This window comes from Centropristis striata, chromosome 6 (assembly GCF_030273125.1).
Source record: "Centropristis striata isolate RG_2023a ecotype Rhode Island chromosome 6, C.striata_1.0, whole genome shotgun sequence".
Taxonomy (NCBI): Eukaryota; Metazoa; Chordata; class Actinopteri; order Perciformes; family Serranidae; genus Centropristis; species Centropristis striata.
In genome coordinates this window covers 33404146-33426796 of record NC_081522.1, presented here as the reverse complement: position 1 = coordinate 33426796, position 22651 = coordinate 33404146, and the positions used below count along the sequence as shown (strand labels likewise).

At 37.8% G+C, this 22651-nt stretch overlaps 2 protein-coding genes across 2 annotated transcripts; both read right to left on the bottom strand.

The window, feature by feature from the left end:
• Nucleotides 1–6452: 6452 nt before the first annotated feature.
• Nucleotides 6453–9835, bottom strand: LOC131973974 (E3 ubiquitin-protein ligase TRIM21-like). Its single transcript, XM_059336121.1, has one exon. The coding sequence runs from the start codon at nucleotides 8709–8711 to the stop codon at nucleotides 7068–7070; it is 1644 nt and encodes a 547-aa protein (XP_059192104.1). The 5' UTR covers nucleotides 8712–9835; the 3' UTR covers nucleotides 6453–7067.
• Nucleotides 9836–14641: 4806 nt separating this feature from the next.
• Nucleotides 14642–18064, bottom strand: LOC131973680 (E3 ubiquitin-protein ligase TRIM39-like). Its single transcript, XM_059335734.1, has 2 exons — nucleotides 17959–18064; nucleotides 14642–17439 (listed from the first exon to the last, which is right to left on the bottom strand). Exon 2 carries the CDS (start codon nucleotides 17428–17430, stop codon nucleotides 15814–15816), a length of 1617 nt encoding a protein of 538 aa, XP_059191717.1. The 5' UTR covers nucleotides 17431–17439; nucleotides 17959–18064; the 3' UTR covers nucleotides 14642–15813.
• Nucleotides 18065–22651: the final 4587 nt, after the last annotated feature.

Below are 22651 nucleotides of genomic sequence, written 5' to 3'. Positions count from 1 at the left end.
CATGAAGGATAAACACTTTACTGTCATTCTTTCTCACTTTGCAGTATAAAACTCTTACCTGCAGAGAGGAGATGAAGTGTTAACTTTACATGGACACTCCACGTGATATAATCAAATTGCGTTGCGCGGAAAATGTATTTGTTGTGTCGGTTCACTCTGCACTATGTGCCTTGACACTTACACATACTGCATGATTAAGCCAATATTATTACAATCATTATTATTCTGTGTTCTTTTTGCTGGCTTGTTTGTATTGACTTTATTTCTCTCTCTTTCTCATATGTATACACTTATCTTAAACATATGCACACAGACACACTGACAGAAGGGTTTTACAGTATCTCCTGAACAGCAGAGCCGACTTATGACTTGTATGTTTGAATCTCTGAAGTCTGCTGAGCTTCAGTACATGGAATCAATACTTCTACCATTGAGTATTTTCATTTCATGCTCAGAGAGAAATATTGTATTGTATATTTTCTTCCTGAATAGTTTTTCTTCACTAAATTTTTCTGAAAGCTTTAGTTTATTTTCAGAGTAGTATTTCATCCCCGTCTTGTCCAGTGAAAATCATGTATCTGTTGTTTGTGATAAAGGATGAAGTGTTCCTTCATGTGTTGAGAGCTAAATAAACTCTTTAAAAACCCTTTTGGATCAGCTGGAAAATATATCGTTACAAAGCTAGAAACAGATGTTTTTTACAGGACAACAATGCCAAAATAATGTGGCGAATTGCTGGTGTGTTGTGTGAATTGCTGGTGTGGTTTGCACTTCAGGGCCACTGTATATTCAGCTCCCTTACTTAAGTAAAAGTACAAAAGTATCAGCATCAAAATGTACTTAATCAAAAGTCACACTCAGATTGTTATATACTGTATAAACACATATATTATTGGATTATTACTACTATTAATGCATTTGTTTAAGCAGCATTTTACTCTTGTCAAGGTATGACTCAATTTTATTACCATTATACTGTGTAATGTATTACAAAAAAAGCTTAATCCTTTTACATTCATTTTTTTCATGATAAATCTTGATATGAATAGTAACTAAAGCTGTCAGCTTAGTGTTGTGGAGTAGAAAGTACAATATTTGTCCAACATTTTCTAAAATGTTGTGAAGTAAAAGTATAAAGTTACATAAATGACGGTTTGTCGATTGAAATCAAACAGCCGCATGATGACAGTACTTCCTGTTTCTCCACACCCATTGGATATAAGCCAGACTTTAGAAATGTGGCTGCTCCTGCAGTGGTTTGACTTTTCAAACTAGAATTAATCAATATTTGGGACAATGGATAAAAATGCAGTTCAGTCTCACATAAAGAGGGACACCTGGTCTCCCTATCTGAAGCTAATGCTAATGCTAGCTGTGAGTGTATTCTTTCTGAACTTAACTAGTCAGAGTTCACTCACTGGTTTGGTTTTTACCTCTGTTAGTTTTAATATAAAATAAAATAAATATGTGTCCATTTAGATTTAAAAAATCTAAATGGACACATATTTATGGTGTAATATTCATTTAATGGTTAATCAGATGTAAAACAGTCAGTTTCTGGTTTGAACTAAGCTTTGACTAAATCTTCAGTGAGTGTATTTTGTCTCTGTAGGACAGTTTACTCACCAGAGTTTGACACAGATTCTGCTGCTGTTGTTGAGAAAAACCTGCTGGATTCAGTTGAAAGTTTCTTTAGAGAGAAACAGAGAGACTTGTCTTGACTGCAGCTCTGCTGTCGATAACAGGAAATGTGACGTGGTTGCAGCTCTCCCCTTTTAGTATGACCCAACCTGTCATAAAGAGGGAGAGGTGGAGGAAGTATTCAGATCCTTTTCTGTAGTAAAAGTACTAACTGCTCTGTGAAAATACTCCACTACAAGGAAAAGCAGGTGTTGTATCATTATATATGATGTTTTTGGATTAATATTACTGCTGCATTGGTCTGTATGTTGCATTTTACTGCTGTATATGTTTCAGATTGTGCAATGTGTTGATGCATTGTAGTTTAACCTACATTAATGCATCATATTTATTATTATTATTTTGGTGTGTTTTTAACAGCTGTTTTTAGCTTTGTTATGATGCATTTTCTAGCTGATCCAAAAGGGTTTTTCAAGACTTTGTTTATGTGGCGGGAGCGGGTGTGAGTGTGTCTGTGTATGCGTGTTTATGTGTAATGTGAGTTGCCAACAACGCCACCTGGGATTCTAACCTAGGAAATTGCCCTACAAAAGGTCAACACAGGTCCGGAATCACACACGCGGGCCAGAGGTCGTGGTTTCACAGTACATCAATTTTATTTAAAACAAATCAAACATTAAACCAAAGGATATAATTATCAACCTAATATAATAAGAAAAATAACCCCAAACTATTATTAATCAAACCCTAAACAGAAACAAGCTTAATTAAACAACGAAATATTTACTCTTTAAAATTAATATTGGCTTATAAAAACTAATTAAAAAGACAGGTGACGGGCGAGCCAAACTTGGCTTTAATTTGTCTGAATCTCGTCCACAAAGGACCGAAACTGTGGGCACGTGGAGTGACCCGAGACAGTGGAGCTTCTCAGTCCACACTTAGCAGAGCCAGGACAGCAGCAGACCTCGTCGTGGTGGCCGATGACCGGATACACACCAGGACGCCAAACGGATAAGTGCAGAACTAGGAGAGTGGGAGACGCTGGCTACAGCGCCCCGCTGTACAGCGACAAAGAGAGAGAGTGTCACAACTAGCGCACTGAGAGACAAACTGCAACAGCAGACAGTTAAGAGCAGCCTACCTCTGAGCTCTACTGCACCCAAGCACGCGCTCCGACCGAACTGCTCGCCCCCTCCAGCTCACCGTCGCTCCATGCCTCTGCAACGGAGCGGGAGGATGAAGCCCCAGGGCCAAATAAAAGTAACAAGATGGCAGTTAGGACGGGATGCCTACCTTAATGTTGCGACGAGGAGACACGGACATGCACACACAAACATTCAAAATCAACACATCTGGACATTACATTACATTACATGTCATTTAGCAGACGCTTTTGTCCAAAGCGACTTACAATAAGTGCATTCAACCTGAAGGTACTAGACTTAGACCACAGGAATCAAGTAAGTACAGAACTTTAAGAGCCAACTGTCATCGCTAAAGGAGTGCTATATGTTAAAGAAGAAAAGAAGAAGAGCATTTTTAAAAAAAAATTTTTTTAAATATATATGTTAGGTGACCATGACTTAACCGAGGTATTGTTGGAAGAGATAGGTCCTCAGTCTGCAGCGGAAGATGTACAGGCTGTCTGAGGTCCTGATGTCGGTAGGGAGCTCGTTCCACCATTTGTGAGCCAAGACAGAGAAAAGTCTGGAGGTGGTTTTGAGGCGAGTTGACCCACGCAGAGTGGGAGTCGCCAGCTGTTTGGCTGATGCAGAGCGGAGAGGACGGGCAGGGGTGTAGAGTTTGACAAGGTCCTGGATGTAAGTAGGACCTGAACCGTTAGCAGCAGAGTACGTCAGAGCTAGAGTCTTGAAATGTATCCGCGCAGCCACCGGTAGCCAGTGGAGGGAGCGGAGGAGGGGTGTTGTGTGTGAAAATTTGGGAAGACTGAAGACCAATCGAGCAGCTGCATTCTGGATGAGTTGCAGAGGTCGGATGGCTTTGGCAGTCAGACCTGCCATGAGGGAGACACATGTTGTTGTTTTTTATAGGAAGGGGATAATAAACTGTGAAAAGTAACTGAAGCTGTCAGACAAATGTAGTGGAGTAAATAGTACAGTATTTACCTCTGAACTGTGGCAGAAGTATGCTAACATAAAATGGAAAACGAAAGGAAAAATGTATCAGTCAAGTACAGTACTTGAGTAAATGTAATGATGTAATGTTTCTTTTTTCCAGCATTGAGAAATACCTTATTACACGTAAAGTTGTGCATTTGTCATTTTATTCAAAACTCTGAGGAGTTTTCTGGTGAAAAATACACCAAATATACACCACTCGCTGAACCACGGCATAAAGATCATAACATTTAGGTAAAGAAACAACATCGGAGCAATAAACAGACATTTCTAAGAGTAAATGGCAAGACAATAGACAACAGTAAACAGAGTTGATTTGTGAACACGAGTTATCTTCAGCGTTTCTCTGTGAAAGTGGTGGAAACGTGTTGAGTGTGTGAAGTTGATCTCAGGTGTGAAATGTTGATCTTGTGTCTGCATCAGGTGAGCGTCCGTGGATGGATTTGTGTCTGACGGTGTACGGAGCAGAGGACGACGGGGGACAGAACCAAACCTGCTATCAGATCTGCCACAGCACCATCACCAGACCCTCGTCCACACGGCCCAACGCCAACCCCGCCTGAACCGCCTGCAGGTCAAAGGTCACCGCTAAACCTGAGTCCTGCTGAAAGAAAATGTTTCTATCTGTTTAGGTCAATTTTAGTATTCAACAAGGTTATTAGTATTTATTGTGTAAAATTAAATAAATGTACATAAAGTGTGTCTGTTAAAGTTTTTAAAACTGCTGACTGACATGTGAGTGTTTTCTGTTCAGCCTTTCAATAAAGTCATTTACTATAAACTCTTGTTCTGATCTGTGGTGTGACTCCACCATCTGCTGGACAACTGACATGATGACACACTTTATAAGAGAATTGTTTTTATCCTCTAATAATATATAGATACAGCAGAAGACAGAGACACATGGTGAGTACAAAAGAGAAAAGTATACGTTTCTGTTCTTTGTACACCTTTTCTTATTTTCTTATTCATCTATTCTCATTTCTTTATACACTTCCTTAGGTGCATGGTTGGGATTCATTCTTTATGGGACATTTTGTGCTCCTTTCTCCTGTTCCAATACCATTTTTTTTCATCCCAGAACCGATATCTGATCTTGTGTATCAGCGGACAACGAGGATCGATCTGATACCAGAGTGTTTATTTGTTGTATAAATGTTGTTATTATTGTGTGGTCTGGCTCAGGTTCAAATCCTTTATAAAACACAAACAAATCCATACAAGGAACGAATAGCAAATATTTATTTTATTATCTAGATTGACAGTTAGTCATAACTGAGAAGAAACTTAAATAAAGGAATAAATGACAATTCCTATATTAAATTGTTAAAGTGAAGCCACAATTTGGTAAAATAATATTATTGTAACAATGTAACGAATCACAAGCGTTACATGCTGACTTGAAGTGTTCAGATCCTAAAGTAAAGCACTAATGCCACACTGTGAAAAGACTCCACTACAAGTTAAAGTCCTGCATTCCAAGCCTTTAAAAGTATTTTAAATTGTGCAGTTAAATCATCCCTTTCAGTGTTTTATTATTATATAAGATGTATTTGTGTTAATATTACTGCTCCATTAATGTGTGTGTTGCATTTTATTGCTGTTTAAGGTTGTGCTAATTTTTACTCCTTGATGCTGTTGGGTAGTTTAATCTACAGCAATGAATCATATTCTATTAAATTATTTTTAGCATTGCTGTCCTGTGAGCAACATGTGTCTCTAAAAAGTCATTAAAAAAGATGTTTTCAGCTTTGTGACAATGCATTTTGCAGCTGATCAAAGAGGGTTTTTAAAGAGTAAAACTATGTGTCTGTTGCTTAAGTATAGTTAAAGTATGAAAACAAAGGGCATTTTTTACTGCTCAATATCATATAAGAAGTTTTTATATAATATTACTGCTGCATTAATGTGAACGTTGCATTTTACAGCTGTAGATGTTTGAGGTTGTGCTGATTTTAACTCCTTTATATGCTGTTGGCTAGTTTAATCTACAGCAATGCATCATATTCTGTAAGATTGTCAAATCTTTATAACGTATCTCTAAAAAGTCAGAAAAACTGCATTTTTTTCCCCCAGCTTTGTGACGATGCATTTTCCAGCTGATCTGAGAGGGAATTTAAGACTTTATTTAGCCGAAGAAGTTGGAGAGTGTTCTCAACATAATAAAGGAACATTTCATCCTTAATTCTAATACAAACATTCATCATCACATCTGGAGATACGTGACATTAATGGGACGGGAAAGGGACAAAAAACTGAAAAGCAACTAAAGCTATCTAATCAGACAACTAGAAAAAGGAAAACACTCAGGTTTATACAAGTACATATTAAGTACAAGCAACAAAATGTACTTGACGTAGTAAAAGTAGTCAGTTATACTATATTGTTTTTGGACCATTATTGTTAATGTATTCATACGTAAGAAATACTTTATTGTTGTCAAATTAATTCGTATTCCTTGATATCATTTTGGTAGTTTTATCTGTAGCAACTAATCATATTTTATAAGCGGATCATGTTTTGTTATCTTAATTTGAAAAACAAACTATAGCTGTTAAATGTAGTGAAGTAAAAGTAGAATATTTCTCAGTAAAATGTGGTACAATATTGAGGTACTTTAAGAGAATTGCAGTGAAAACGCTTTGTTTTCATTCATTTGAGAATTTATTCACTTTTGTTCAAACTTTACAGTCGACAGAGAGGGGAACACAATTTGAAAGAAACAATACCACAGCAGACAGTTGAGACATTTTATCTCTGGTGTGTAAAACTACTGCAGCTAAATGGTTAATTATCAGATTTCATTAATGTTTAAATTAATTATGAACATATATGTATAAAATGTACCCCTGAAAACACACCAGAAAGAAATCCCTATTGTGTCCTTTAATTTAACATGGTACAGAATAAAACCATTGAAACACCTTATTTTTAAAAGCTTCCATTAACATATAAGGGGTTTCATATCACTTTCTTGAGTAATTTGTGTCAATATGAAAAACTTCTTACATAAACAATGATCAGACAATAAAGAGTTTTGAATTTGGCTCCCAGACATTTAAAGCTTCTTATTTATGAGTACATTGTTCTGATGATTGAACCGTCTTGAAGGCAGGAAATGCAGTTATTAAAATAAATCAGACTGAATGTAAAGAAATAAAGTAGAAAAAACACATTGATCAGAATCTGCTTAATCAACTATATTTAAACTTTACGTCACCAGTCAGTACACATTTATTTTATTGACTAACAGTGAATGTTTCTGTAGAAAATCAAACAATTGTTCTACTCAGTGTGATTGACAGGAGAGATGATCAGAGGGGCAGAGTTTTTACCAGCATCATTATTACAAGGACCAAAGTATGGGTAGAGTTTCTCAGTGAAGCAGCAGCCAGTAAAGGAGTAGATAAGAGCTGCAGCATCAACATCATAAAAGGAGACCAGACCCTCCTCATAATCCACAAACACCCCCACCTTCTCAGGCCCAGACTTCAGAGAGAGACGGACTGGAGGGTCAGCACAAGCATCATACTCATTTTCATTCCTCAACCATATTGTCCAGTAACCATTCTGAGGTGACAGTGTGATGACTCCCTTCCTGTTGATCGACTCTCTGACCACTCCTAAATCCCACTTAGTCTTCTCTTTAACCTGAACCTCGTAGTAAAATCTTCCTGAAGAGAAACTCTGCTTTGCTAAGACACAGGGACAATAAAATCTCTCTGGGTTGTCTAGGAGATTCTTCTTTACATCACCATGTTTAACTTGTTTTCCATCATCAGACAGGATGAGAGCAGGTTGTGCTGTATCAGGATCAAGTGTCAGATCCACTGCAGACTGCTGGACCCTCTTCAGCTCAGCCTCAAACAGCTTCTTCATCTGTTTACTGAGCGTCTCCTCCAGCTGATTCACAGCTCTCCTCACAGTCCCCTCATATGAAGATGGACGGACACTGACTTCTGTCCAGTCTTTGGTGGGTGGAGCAGCGTTCAGGGAGGTGAAGCTTTGGAGGAGGTGGAGGTGGTCTTCAGACTGTGAGAGCTGCTCCACCTCAGTGCTTCTCTTCTTCAGCTCAGAGATTTCCTGTTCCAGCTCTTTGATGAAGCCTTCAGCCTGTTTCTCTGTCTTTCTCTGCTTCTCTTTGATCGTGTCGATGAGCTCGGCCTGGCTTCTCTCAACAGACTCCTTCAGAGCGGTGAAGACCTGAACACCATCTGCTGTCTCTCTGTCTGCATCTTCCTTACTGAGCTCCACTGAGTGTTTGATCTCCTCAATCTTCAGTCGTCTCTTCTGGATCATCTGCTGAATGTCAGTGTCTGTCTTCCCCAGCTCAGCCTTCTTTCCTTCATATTCTTCTTTCAGAGGAACAACATCGTGTGTCTTGTGGTCTGAATGAGTGCAGAGGATGCAGACACACGTCTGGTCGGTCTTACAGAACAGCTCCAGCAGTTTATCATGCTTCGGACACATCCTGCCTTCCAGGTTCTCCACAGGGTCGATCAGCTGATGTCTTTTCAGGCCTGACGCTGTCAGATGACGCTGCAGGTGAGTCTCACAGTAGGACTCCAGACACACCAGGCAGGACTTCAGGGCCTTCAGTTTGGTTCCACTGCAGACGTCACAGGGAACTTCTCCTGGTTTAGAAACTTGCTGCTCTGAGCTGCTGCTGCTGACTTTCTGTTGAGCTGACTGTCTGAACTGAGCAGCCATCTCAGAGATGAAAGTATTCACCTGCAGCTCAGGTCTGGTATAGAAAACCTTTTTACAGTTGGGACACTGACACTGGACATTTTTATCCCAGTGTTCAGTGATGCAGGTTTTGCAGAAGTTGTGTCCACATGGTGTGCTGACTGGATCAGTGAACACATCCAGACAGATGGAGCACAGAAACTGATCTTCAGTCAGCAGACAGCTGGCAGCAGCAGACATATCTACACTCTGAGGACAAGAAGGGTGAAGAAACACAACTGTTATTACATATTAGTGGAATATAAGGAATGTCACCCTGAATATTCTTGGCATTTTGCACCTCACTAAAAGCCTAATTTACCAAGAAAATGATGCAATGCAAATATCGGCTGTGATCATTAATTCATTTATGGCCTCAGTCTGAATGTGTTCAGCAGCTGATTTACTAAGACAGCTCATTGTTATGAGATTGGTGTGTGAATCCCTTTAAGAGAGAAAGCAGAGTGTGACGTGATATGCGTATGTGTGTTCAGTGAAGAGAAGAGAGCGAGCGGTAGTTTTGTATGTGAGTGTGTGAGAATAACAAGAGAAGAGAAAGGAAAAAGTGTATTCCAAGGTGCTTATGGTTCAAAATAAAGCTGCTGTTCAAAAGGTAAAGCCTAGTCCTGTTGCTTCCACTGCTGTGAGGGAGTTAACCGCGACAACGCCGGCCCTGGAGGAGATCTCCCCTGTGCCCCGACTACGGTCAGGACGAGCAGAGCAGGAAAGGTTAACATCATCCTGCAGTGAAGTCTGGACTTCCTGCTGCTTTATGTGAAAATCCTCATTTAAATTAGATAAATCATGAAAGAAATGAATTTGAAACTCGACAAACACATTTCTGTTGCATCACATGTTAAATATTAAAAAATACTGATAACCTTTTGCTAATTTTGCCATTAGAGTGAATGCATTTTTAAAGTCGATCAAATAGTTTTAATTCCAATTCAATATTGAAAAGGCTGAAAACAGTCACAACAGAAACAGTGAAGTTCAGAGAAAAGGGGAAGTTTGCCCTGAGTTGAACTTCCTGTCTGAGTCAAGCTGAAGGTTTGACTTCATACTGATTATTAAAACACAGTGATTATTATCAGCTGTACTACCTTACAAAAGCAGACAACAGTAGGCTAAGTATAAAACAGATTAAAATACAAAAAGAGAGATAAAAGAGTTTTTAAGTGATGGTTGGCAAGCCAAAGTGTATTTTAGCTAAGACAGTTAGCCTTTAGCAGGCCTCGTCTATCTGCTGTTACTTTTTTCTTTGTTATGGATTCTGGTTTGAACTAAACTTTGACTAAATCTTCAGTGAGTGTATTTTGTCTCTGTAGGACAGTTTACTCACCAGTGTTTGACACAGATTCTGCTGCTGTTGTTGAGAAAAACCTGCTGGATTCAGTTGAAAGTTTCTTTAGAGAGAAACAGAGAGACTTGTCTCGACTGCAGCTCTGCTGTCACTCACTAACTTTCAGTTTCATTTCAGGAAAGGTGAGTTAAAGCTCACCTGATTCACTGTGGCTCCACCTCCCAGTGGCCCGACACCAAGAAGGAGTGGTGGAGGAAGTATTCACATGGTGGTTGCAGCTCTCCCCTATCAGTGTGGCTCCACCTGTGATGACCTGTCATAAAGAGTGAGAGGTGGAGGAAGTATTCAGATCCTTTACTGTAGTATAAGTACTAACTGCTCTGTGAAAATACACCACTACACGGAAAATCAAGTGTTTTATTATTATATATGGTGTTTTTGGCTTATTATTTCTGCTGCATTGATCTGTATGTTGCACTTTACTACTGTATTTTCAGTTTCAGATTGTGCAATGTTGTGATGCATTGCTGTAGTTTAATCTGCTGTAATATTTACATCATAATTTTTGTGTTGTTGTCCTGTGAGAATCACATTTCTATAAAAAGTCAGAAAAAACGTCTGTTTTCAGCTTTGTTGTGGTGCTTTTTCCAGCTGATTCAAAAGGGTTTTTGAAGAGTTTATTTAGCTGAAGGAGTAGGAGAATTTTCTCAACACATAAAGGAACACTTCATCCTTCAGTTTATCATAAACAACAGATTTTCACTGGATAGACGGGGGTGAAATACTACTCTGAAAAGAAACTAAAGCTTTCAGACAAATGTAGTGAAGAAAAAATATTAAGGAATAAAATGTATAATACAATATTTCCCTGAGCATGAAATGGAAATATTCAAATGTAGAGGTATTGACTGCATGTACTGAAGCTCAGCAGACTTCAGAGATTTAAACACACACACACACACACACAAGTCTAAAGTCAGCTCTGCTGTTCAGGAGGTACTGTAAAACCCTTTAGTCAAAAATAAACCCTTTAAATTTATTATTATTATTTAAATTTTCAGATCATAGAAGTGCAGCAGGAGAGTGTTGGTGTAATACCCAGACTTCCAACTAGATGGCACACAAGACCTGTAAGTATTTGCTCTGACGTTGAATTCAGTGAACTTCCATTTGAACATTTCTTTACTAGAACTTTTACTGTATTTCTTGGACTTTTCTTCAAACTGCAGATGCATGCTGGGACATTTCTGCTGTTTGACTCCAACTTTTAGTTATTAAATAACACACTCTGCAGGGATATTATACAAACAAGTTCATGATGAATTCCTGTAGGATTATATTAAAAAAATGTGTGAATTTATGTTTTTTTTCTGTTAAAGTATTCCTACTGCGATATTAGGGTAGTCTTTATCATATTCAATAAAACAAGAAATAATGCTAATAATAATAAAAGTTACAGTACTTTAACTGAATTCCCTTAAATACTTAAATTTGTAAGTCTATTTGTATTAGTTTCTGTTTAACATAGCTCAATGTTTTATTGATGCACTAAAAAATGCAATTATTTAAAGAACAAAGCCTGTGAAGTTTTTCTCTCTTTAACAAATAAGTACATTTATTTAATTATTCATTTGTTTATTTATTCTTTAATTTATTTACCAAATAGAGGAATCATCTGTCTATATAAAAAAACAAAAAAAATTAAAATTTTAATAAACATGTTAAGAAATTGAGTAAATCTGATGTCAGTGTCACTTAATGATTAATGATTTTGATGCTGTAATTCCTGATGATCCCACACAGATTACAGTTCAGATCCCAACAAACAATCTGTTGGAGAAAAAGTATATTTTGTTGAACCCCACTCATCCTGAAATGAAACTGAAAAACAACTCAAAGTATTTTTCTATTTTTTGTTGCTGCTTTTTCTTTAGTTTTGTTCTTTTCCATTATACTCTGTTCAGATCTCCATAGCTTATGACTTTTTTGGTGACCTGTAAGTTTCCCTGTTGTGCTTAAAGTTGTAAAGACGGTGAGAGGTTAACCTGCACTTGACCAGTGGTGGAAAAAGGTATTTAGCTCCCTTTCTTAAGTAAAAGTACAAAGGTATCAGCATCAAAATGTACTTTAAGTATCAAAAGTAAAAGAACTCCAAATGCAGAATGGACCCACTCAGATTGTTTCATATATTTCAAATATATTATGAGATTTTTTTTGTATTGATGCATTCATGAAAGCAGCATTTTACTTTGACGAGGCATCACGTTTTTCATCTTAAATCTTGACAAAAACTAACTAAAGCTGTCAGCTAAATTTAGTGGATGAAAACATACAATATATACAGTGCTTAACAAATGTAAATTTATTAGAACACCTGTCATAAAAACGAGAAAACATAATATTTTAGAAATCTTTCAAAAGCTTGTTGACAACTAAAACATTATTGTTATTTATTTGGCAAATAAACTGAATTCACCTTTTCATAGCCAGATTTGAGCCAGCTCACTGGGCTTCTCTGACAAGTCAGAAATGATTCCAGCAGATCGTTCAACCAATAAAACATTTTTTTCTGTTCAGGAAAGCAAGTAAATAACTTTAATTTAACATCTTAATGTGCTTTACTATTTTTACAGTTTTTTGTACAGCAGTGAATTTGAAAATTCAAAGAACAATAATACATCTATTTTAGCATTAAAAATATAATTTTGGTTAAAGAGCTTCTGCATACTAGTGTATTAACAGTTACAGAAACATGAAAAAACATTTTGGTAATTACTAATGCTGGTAATTTAGGATATCTGTGGCACGAACCGGTGCTCTGAAACATTTGTTAAGCACTGTACATCTAAAATGTAGTGGAGTAGAAATATAAAGATACATAAATGACAGTTTGTTGATTGACATCAAACAGCTGATAACAGTATATCCTGCTTCCTCCACACCCATTGGACAAAAGCCAGATTTTAGAAAAAGTTGCTGCTCCTGCAGTGGTTAGAATTTCAAACTAGAATCAATCAAAATGTGGGACACTGTCTCAACATGTGGGAAGATGGATAAAAATTCAGTTCAGTCTCACATAAAGAGGGAGACGTTTATGGTGTAATATTAATTTAATGGTCAAACAGATGTAAAACAGTCAGTTTGTGGTTTGAACTAAACTTTGACTAAATCTTCAGTGAGTGTATTTTGTCTCTGTAGGACAGTTTACTCACCAGTGTTTGACACAGATTCTGCTGCTGTTGTTGAGAAAAACCTGCTGGATTCAGTTGAAAGTTTCTTTAGAGAGAAACAGAGAGACTTGTCTCGACTGCAGCTCTGCTGTCGCTCACTAACTTTCAGTTTCATTTCTGGAAAGTTGACGTGGAGCAGAGACAAAGAAGGAGGGGTGGAGGAGGTATTCAGATCCTTTAATGAAGTAAAAGTACTAATACTGCACGGTGAAAATACTCCACTACAAGGAAAAGTCCTGCATTCAAAACCTGACTGAAGTCAAAGTTAGTATAACCAACAAAATGTGCTGAAAGTATGAAAGCAGAAGTGAGTTGTTGTAAGAGTAGCGGCTCCTTTAAGAGGCAGGACAGTAGATGTGTGAGTGGACGAGAGAAGAGAGAGCAGGAGGTGAAGAGAGTAACAGTGAATTGTGCTCTTTTATTTATTTATTTATTTATTTATAGTCTCTGCAGTGAATGCAGCAGGTACGGAAGAGGATGAGGGCCAAACAAGAAAAAATATATTTGAGTTCTGACTTTAAACTCAGAATTCTGACTTTAAAGTCACAGTCAGAGAGTAATAGGCCTCATTTACTCTCACTGGAAAACTTGCAGTCTTTCTGAGAAAACAAATATAGTACTTATTGGGGTGTGCTGATGGTAAATCTGTGTTAGTGTCTTTCATTTGTTATTTTCATTGTGCATATTCCTTCTGAGAACTTGTCCATTCAGTGCAAGGGCTGGAACTTGAAATATTCAAGTCCTGTCAAGTCCCAAACCTGTTTTATTCATTTTTCATTGTTCTGGGATTTCACAATGTCAGAACATTAGACATTAATAGTTTTTCTGCCAAGTATCGAGTCCTCTTTTTCAGCCTTCTTTACCTACTAAGACATGTTAAAACATGAAACAGCTCCCAGACTGCAGAGAATCAGAGCTGGTTGGATGTTAAAGAAAAGCTGAATGTGTTGGAAAGGCTGGCATGGACACCTAGTGGACTAGAGTGGTAGTGTCCGGTTTCTCAGTCAGTGGCTGCAGCAACATGAGACAAGTGGATGGTTAATGGGCAGTTTATTGCTGAGCGTTCAAGACAACAAAGTTAATGCTAAAGTATATTTGTTGAGGACACACCCTGTTTGATGTGCAGTTTATTGTACCAATTCACTGTTCATTGTTTGTGGTTAATTCTCACGTCGCAGCAGGTAATTTCCAGCCTGATTCAACCAGTTTGTATCACTCTTTAGCTGCATAACTGGCATTTTTCTTACATTATTTAGTTCAATTGGGGCTCAAATTACATGTTTGTTTGTTTGTTTGTTTGTTTGTTTGTTTGTTTTAACTGTGTGAGCTATAGTCAGTGCTATGGTGTTTATTGTGTTTTATTGATGGTTATTGTGAGCCTTATCTCTTAACATTACATTCAACTGAAAACTAAGTATATATGAATTTCCAAAAACTAAACATGTATTCTTTGAAAGTCATTTTACACTTACCACTGTACTGAATTTCCTAAATCCTCAAAGAAGAAGAAAAAAGGTAATATTTAAATTTTTATACAAATATACTTTTCTATTTATTTTTTTACAAAAATAGCAAGGACAAATGTCATTTCTGGTCACCTGAATAGAAACAGAGTCACATTTATGGCAATGGTTTTAATAGATTAATAATGAGTTAATAAAACAGTATAGACATTATTTACAAGAAAAAAGACATTATCATAATCAGCAAGTGACAATTTCTTGTTTTTCTATGATGTTTATATTTATTTCATTACTTGCTGTAGAAATTACTGACTTGTTGATCGATCGCCTCTCAATTAGTTTGTTTTTAAAGTTTCTTGTGTCAACATAATAGTTTTGTCTTTTGAGGCTTTGAGTCAAATTAGAGTGTGCTTTCTGTCATTTACTGTCTAAAAGTGGTATTGTCCCAGAGATACTTCAGACAACACAAAGACACAGTGCCAATCTATTAATCCAATAAATATCAGGTGGAATGGTGATGGTGGGATTACTGATTTAAAAATATCATGGAAGAGAAACTTGTCTTTACTTAATATTAGACTGTATGAGGTGAAAGGACATAAAGAGGGTGATATATGGGAATGTTACTTATTAAATCTTAAGAAAAACTAAAAAGAATGAAAAGCCCAGACTACATGTAACACAGAACAAAGACTAACTGTATATGGAGTAATATCAAAACATTAAAATGAAAAAATGAAAACAGCACATTATTAATCAGCATCTGATGAAAACAAAAAATACACAGAATATGCTTAATATTTACATTTCCTTTGCATTAAATGACAAATAGTAGGAAATCAAATGGTTGTTCTGCTCAGTGTTGCTGACAAGAGTAGGGACATATTGATATTTCACATTTAGTGGTATTGTGATTAAAAAATGTATTAAGTGACTCTTTATGTCCACTACGAGATGTGGTACAGAAATTCTGGAGCCCAGGTCACATGGTAGGTTTCGGCAGCGCAAATTGACCCATTTGAATTGCCTGTAGGAGTGAATATGAGCATGAATGGTTGTCTGTCTCTATGTGTCAGCCCTCTGATTGTCTATTGACCTGTCCAGGGTGTTTCCCGCCTCTTGCCCAATGTCAGCTGGGATTGGCTCCAACCCCCCTTGACCAGAGTGCGGATGACTAGTTAAAGATAATGAATGAATAAATTATTGTTGTCATTATTTTTGTTTTCCTTGCTGCACCAAAAAAAAGACTGTAACACAAAACCAATAAACATACCAAACCGTGTCTTTTTTTTCATACCATTACACCGCTAGACAGTAGTGATGACCAGAGGAGTAGATGTTTTACCGTCATATTTAGTACTAGGGCCAAAGAATGGATAGAGTTTCTCAGTGAAGCAGCAGCCAGTAAAGGAGTAGATAAGAGCTGCAGCATTAACGTCATAAAAGGAGACCAGACCCTCCTCATAATGTACAAACACCCCCACCTTCTGAGGCCCAGACTTCAGAGAGAGAAGGACTGCAGAGCTGGCAAGAGCTTTGTACTCATTTTTATTCCTCAAACATATCGTCCAGTACCCATTTTGAGGAATCAGTGTGATGCATGTCTTCCTGTTGATCGACTCTCTGGCCACTCCTAATGTCCATTCAGTATTTGATCTAACCTGCACCTCATAATAAAATCTCCCTGAAGAGAAACTCTGCTTTGCTAAGACATAAGCAGATCTATTAAATCTCTGCAGATTGTTTGGGACATTTTTGTTTTCATCACCATGTTGGACTCGTTTTCCATAATGACACACAAGTGAGGGATGCGCTGTATCGGGATCAAATGTCACATCTAGTGCCGACTGCTGGACCCTCTTCAGCTCAGTTTTGAGTACTTTCTTCATCTCTTCATTGAGCGTCTTCTCCAACTGATGCAGAGCTGTTCTTACAGTACCCTCATAAAGCGGACGGACGCTGACTTCTGTCCAGTTCTTTGTGGGTAGAGCAGCGTTCACAGACAGGAGACTTTGGAGGAGGAGGAGGTGGTCTTCAGACTGTGAGAGCTGCTCCACCTCAGTGCTTCTCTTCTTCAGCTCAGAGATTTCCTGTTCCAGCTCTTTGATGAAGCCTTCAGCCTGTTTCTCTGTCTTTCTCTGCTTCTCTTTGATGGTGTCGATGAGCTCGGCCTGGCTTCTCTCAACAGACTCCTTCAGAGCGGTGAAGACCTGAACACCATCTGCTGTCTCTCTGTCTGCATCTTCCTTACTGAGCTCCACTGAGTGTTTGATCTCCTCAATCTTCAGTCGTCTCTTCTGGATCATCTGCTGAATTTCACCCTCAAGCTCGGCCTTCTTTCCTTCGTATCCTTCTTTCAGGGGAACAACATTGTGTGTCATGTGGGCTGAAATGGTGCAGAGCATGCAGACACACGTCTGGTCGGTCTTACAGAAGAGCTCCAGCAGTTTATCGTGCTCCATACACATCCTGCCTTCCAGGTTCTCCACAGGGTCGATCAGCTGATGTCTTTTCAGGCCTGACATTGTGAGATGAGGCTCCAGGTGAGTCTCACAGTAGGAGACGAGACACACCAGGCAGGACTTCAGGGCCTTCAGTTTGGTTCCAGTGCAGACGTCACAGGGAACTTCTCCTGGTTTAGAAACTTGTTGCTCTGAGCTGCTGCTGGCTTTCTGTTGAGCTGACTGTCTGAACTGAGCAGCCATCTCAGAGATTAAAGTATTGACCCGCAGTTGAGATCTTGAATCAAAAACCTCTTTGCAGTTGGGACACTGACACTGGACATTTTTATCCCAGTGTTCAGTGATGCAGGTTTTGCAGAAGTTGTGTCCACATGGTATGGTGACTGGATCAGTGAACACATCCAGACAGATGGAGCACAGAAACTGATCTTCAGTCAGCAGACAGCTGGAAGCAGCAGACATATCTACACTCTGAAGACAAAAAGTGTGAAAAAACATAACTGTTATTACATATTGATGGAATATAAGGAATATCACATATAATCACAATGCATATAATGCCATTAGAGTGAATGCATTTTTAAAGTACAGTACATTCTTTTAATTCCAATTTAATAATGAAACTGTAAACAACAGTAAGAAGCAGTGAAGTTCAGAGAAAAGGGGAAGGTTGCCTTGAGTGGAACTTCCTCTTTCAGTCGAGATGAAGATTTGACTTACTGACTGTTGAAACACAGTGATTATTATCAGCTGTACTACCTTACAAAAGCAGACGACAGTAACTACAAAAACATTAAAAGACAAATAGAGAGATAAAAGAGCGTTTAGGTGAATGTTAGACAATCCAAAGGCTTTCTTAGCTAAGCTAGTTAGCCTTTAGCAGGCCTCGTCTATCTGTTACTTTTTCCTTTGTTATGGATTCTGGTTTGAACTAAACTTTGACTAAATCTTCAGTGAGTGTATTTTGTCTCTGTAGGACAGTTTACTTACCAGTGTTTGGCACAGATTATGCTGATGTTGTTGAGAAAAACCTGCTGGATTCAGTTGAAACTTTCTTGAAACAGAGAAACTTGTCTCGACTGCAGCTCTGCTGTCGCTCACAGGAAATGTGACGTGGTTGCAGCTCTCCTCTATCAGTGTGACCCAAACTGTCAGGACCTATCATTAAGAAGGAGAGGGGGAGGAAGTATTCAGATCCTTTAATGAAGTACAAGTACTTACTGCACTGTGAAAATAATCCAATACAAGGAAAAGCATGTGTTTTATCATCATATATGATGTTTTTGGATTATTATTTCTGCTGCATTGATCTATATGTTGTATTTTCTCCTCCTCCTTCTACTCTCTTCACTCCCCTCCACCTCCTCCCCTTTTATCCTGCTCCCTCCTCCTCTCCCCTCTCCTCCTCCTCCTCTGTATCCTGTGCACAGAAACTTGTCAGGAGGGAGGTGGAGCTGCTCCTCCACCATCAGCTGAAGAGGATCTGAAAGGTTGGTTAACTTTTCAGTTCAGGTGTTGCTGAAGTTGACATTGTTGACATGTTTTAAGTCAACTGTGAGCTTGAAATGTGAACGTTAACAGCAGGTTTTTTTTTTTACATGTTTTTAAGCTTTTTAATGTGAAGTCTGGAAACAAAAGGTCGTATTTAGCAAGTTTAGCATCTTTTAACAGCATTAGTCACATTTACTGATGTCACCAAACTGTCATCTTCTCTTTTTATTGTTTATTTTCAATTTTAATGTTTCTCCTCTCATTTTAAGGGTGCAGTTCTTTAATTTAATGACAAACTGATACATTTCATCACAAAACCAGCCAGAGCTGCAAATATTTAATATATTAGATATGTCAGGGGTTTAAAATAGCTTATTAAACTCTACCAACAAACAATTTAAAACAAAACTATGAAAGTAAAACTACTAAAACTACGAGCTGAGACAGAGCTGCAGATCTGAGATCAGTCCTGTTGCCTCTTCTCACTGTGTAATGGAGCTTAATCACACCAACAGCAGTAAGATTAAACTGAAAAAACAATATTTCTCTCTAAAATTTGGTACAATTTTGAGGTACTTTAAAACAAATGCAGTGAAACTCTTTGTTTTTATTTAGTTGAAATGTATTCACTTCGTTCAGACTTTACAGTCTACAGAGAGGTGAACACAATACAAATAAATGTAACACAGCAGACAGTTGAGTCATTTTTTTTCTCTCTGGTGTGTTAAACTACTGCAGCTAAATGGTTTGAGATCAGATTTTGTTAATCTTTAAATGAATTATGAACATATATGCACAAAATGTACCCCTGAATACCACATAGTATGCTGACTGGAAGTTGTAGTATTTCTAGTGACCACTGAATTACCCCAAGCACCAATTTTGATTAAAGAAAAAAAGCTGCTCAGTGGTTATGGTTAAATAAATGTTAAGTCTGTAAAGTAGCTTAACTCAGGCTGACCAGATCCCAACAAACCAATGTGGGACAAAAAGTAGTTTGTATCGTGCCCCACCCCCCATCCCCAAGTAAAACTGAAAAATAACTATTAAAGTATTTTCCTAGTTTATGTTGCTGCATTTTTTAACTTTAGGTTAGTTTCCATCATATTCTATTCAGATCTGCAATAGCTTATGACTTTTTGGTGACCTGTAAGTTTCCCTGTTGTGCTTAAAGTTGTAAAGACGGTGAGAGGTTAACCTGCACTTTACCAGTGGTGCAAAAAGGTATTCATACGGTGGCCCTGAAGTGCAAAACACGCCAGCAATTCACACAACACGGCAGCAATTTAATAAAAACGGAAAGAGTAGGTACATATTGGACACTGATCCTCCTCCTGATTGGTTCCTGCCGTCATTCGTTTCTCCATAGTCAAACCAGTCGCCCCTATGTAGTGCGCCTGTATTGTGATATTTATGGTAAATTCATTGAGCTGACATGAAGGATAAACACTTTACTGTCATTCTTTCTCACTTTGCAGTATAAAACTCTTACCTGCAGAGAGGAGATGAAGTGTTAACTTTACATGGACACTCCACGTGATATAATCAAATTGCCTTGCGCAGAAAATGTATTTGTTGTGTCTGTTCACTCTGCACTATGTGCCTCGACACTTACACATACTGCATGATTAAGCCAATATCATTACAATCATTATTATTCTGTGTTCTTTTTGCTGGCTTGTTTGTATTAACTTTATTTCTCTCTCTTTCTCATATGTATACACTTATCTTAAACATATGCACACAGACACACTGACTGAAGGGTTTTACAGTATCTCCTGAACAGCAGAGACGATTTATGACTTGTGTGTGTTTGAATCTCTGAAGTCTGCTGAGCTTCAGTACATGGAGTCAATACTTCTACCATTGAGTATTTTCATTTCATGCTCAGAGAGAAATATTGTATTGTATATTTTCTTCCTGAATAGTTTTTCTTCACTATATTTTGTCTGAAAGCTTTAATTTCTTTTCAGGGTAGTATTTCATCCCCGTCTTGTCCAGTGAAAATCATGTATCTGTTGTTTGTGATAAAGGATGAAGTGTTCCTTCATGTGTTGAGAGCTAAATAAACTCTTTAAAAACCCTTTTGGATCAGCTGGAAAATATATCGTTACAAAGCTAGAAACAGACGTTTTTTACAGGACAACAATGCCAAAATAATGTGGCGAATTGCTGGTGTGTTGTGTGAATTGCTGGTGTGGTTTGCACTTCAGGGCAACTGTATATTCAGCTCCCTTACTTAAGTAAAAGTACAAAAGTATCAGCATCAAAATGTACTTAAAGTATCAAAAGTCACACTCAGATTGTTATATACTGTATAAACACATATATTATTGGATTATTACTACTATTAATGCATTTGTTTAAGCAGCATTTTACTCTTGTCAAGGTATGACTCAATTTTATTACCATTATACTGTGTAATGTATTACAAAAAAAGCTTAATCCTTTTACATTCATTTTTTTCATGATAAATCTTGATATGAATAGTCACTAAAGCTGTCAGCTTAGTGTTGTGGAGTAGAAAGTACAATATTTGTCCAACATTTTCTAAAATGTTGTGAAGTAAAAGTATAAAGTTACATAAATGACGGTTTGTCGATTGAAATCAAACAGCCGCATGATGACAGTACTTCCTGTTTTTCCACACCCATTGGATATAAGCCAGACTTTACAAATGTGGCTGCTCCTGCAGTGGTTTGACTTTTCAAACTAGAATTAATCAATATTTGGGACGATGGATAAAAATGCAGTTCAGTCTCACATAAAGAGGGACACCTGGTCTCCATAGCTGAAGCTAATGCTAATGCTAGCTGTGAGTGTATTCTGTCTGAACTTAACTAGTCAGAGTTCACTCACTGGTTTGGTTTTTACCTCTGTTAGTTTTTTCTGACTAAATTTACACATTTAAAAAATCTAAATGGACACATATTTATGGTGTAATATTCATTTAATGGTTAATCAGATGTAAAACAGTCAGTTTCTGGTTTGAACTAAACTTTGACTAAATCTTCAGTGAGTGTATTTTGTCTCTGTAGGACAGTTTACTCACCAGAGTTTGACACAGATTCTGCTGCTGTTGTTGAGAAAAACCTACTGGATTCAGTTGAAAGTTTCTTTAGAGAGAAACAGAGAGACTTGTCTTGACTGCAGCTCTGCTGTCTATAACAGGAAATGTGACGTGGTTGCAGCTCTCCCCTTTTAGTATGACCCAACCTGTCATAAAGAGGGAGAGGTGGAGGAAGTATTCAGATCCTTTTCTGTAGTAAAAGTACTAACTGCTCTGTGAAAATACTCCACTACAAGGAAAAGCAGGTGTTGTATCATTATATATGATGTTTTTGGATTAATATTACTGCTGCATTGGTCTGTATGTTGCATTATACTGCTGTATGTTTCAGATTGTGCAATGTGTTGATGCATTGTAGTTTAATCTACATTAATGCATCATATTTATTATTATTATTTTGGTGTGTTTTTAACAGCTGTTTTTAGCTTTGTTATGATGCATTTTCTAGCTGATCCAAAAGGGTTTTTAAAGACTTTGTTTATGTGGCGGGAGCGGGTGTGAGTGTGTCTGTGTATGCGTGTTTATGTGTAATGTGAGTTGCCAACAACGCCACCTGGGATTCTAACCCAGGAAATTGGCCTACAAAAGGTCAACACAGGTCCGGAATCACACACGCGGGCCAGAGGTCATGGTTTCACAGTACATCAATTTTATTTAAAACAAATCAAACATTAAACCAAAGGATATAATTATCAACCTAATATAATAAGAAAAATAACCCCAAACTATTATTAATCAAACCCTAAACAGAAACAAGCTTAATTAAACAACGAAATATTTACTCTTTAAAATTAATATTGGCTTATAAAAACTAATTAAAAAGACAGGTGACGGGCGAGCCAAACTTGGCTTTAATTTGTCTGAATCTCGTCCACAAAGGACCGAAACTGTGGGCACGTGGAGTGACCCGAGACAGTGGAGCTTCTCAGTCCACACTTAGCAGAGCCAGGACAGCAGCAGACCTCGTCGTGGTGGCCGATGACCGGATACACACCAGGACGCCAAACGGATAAGTGCAGAACTAGGAGAGTGGGAGACGCTGGTTACAGCGCCCCGCTGTACAGCGACAAAGAGAGAGAGTGTCACAACTAGCGCACTGAGAGGCAAACTGCAACAGCAGAC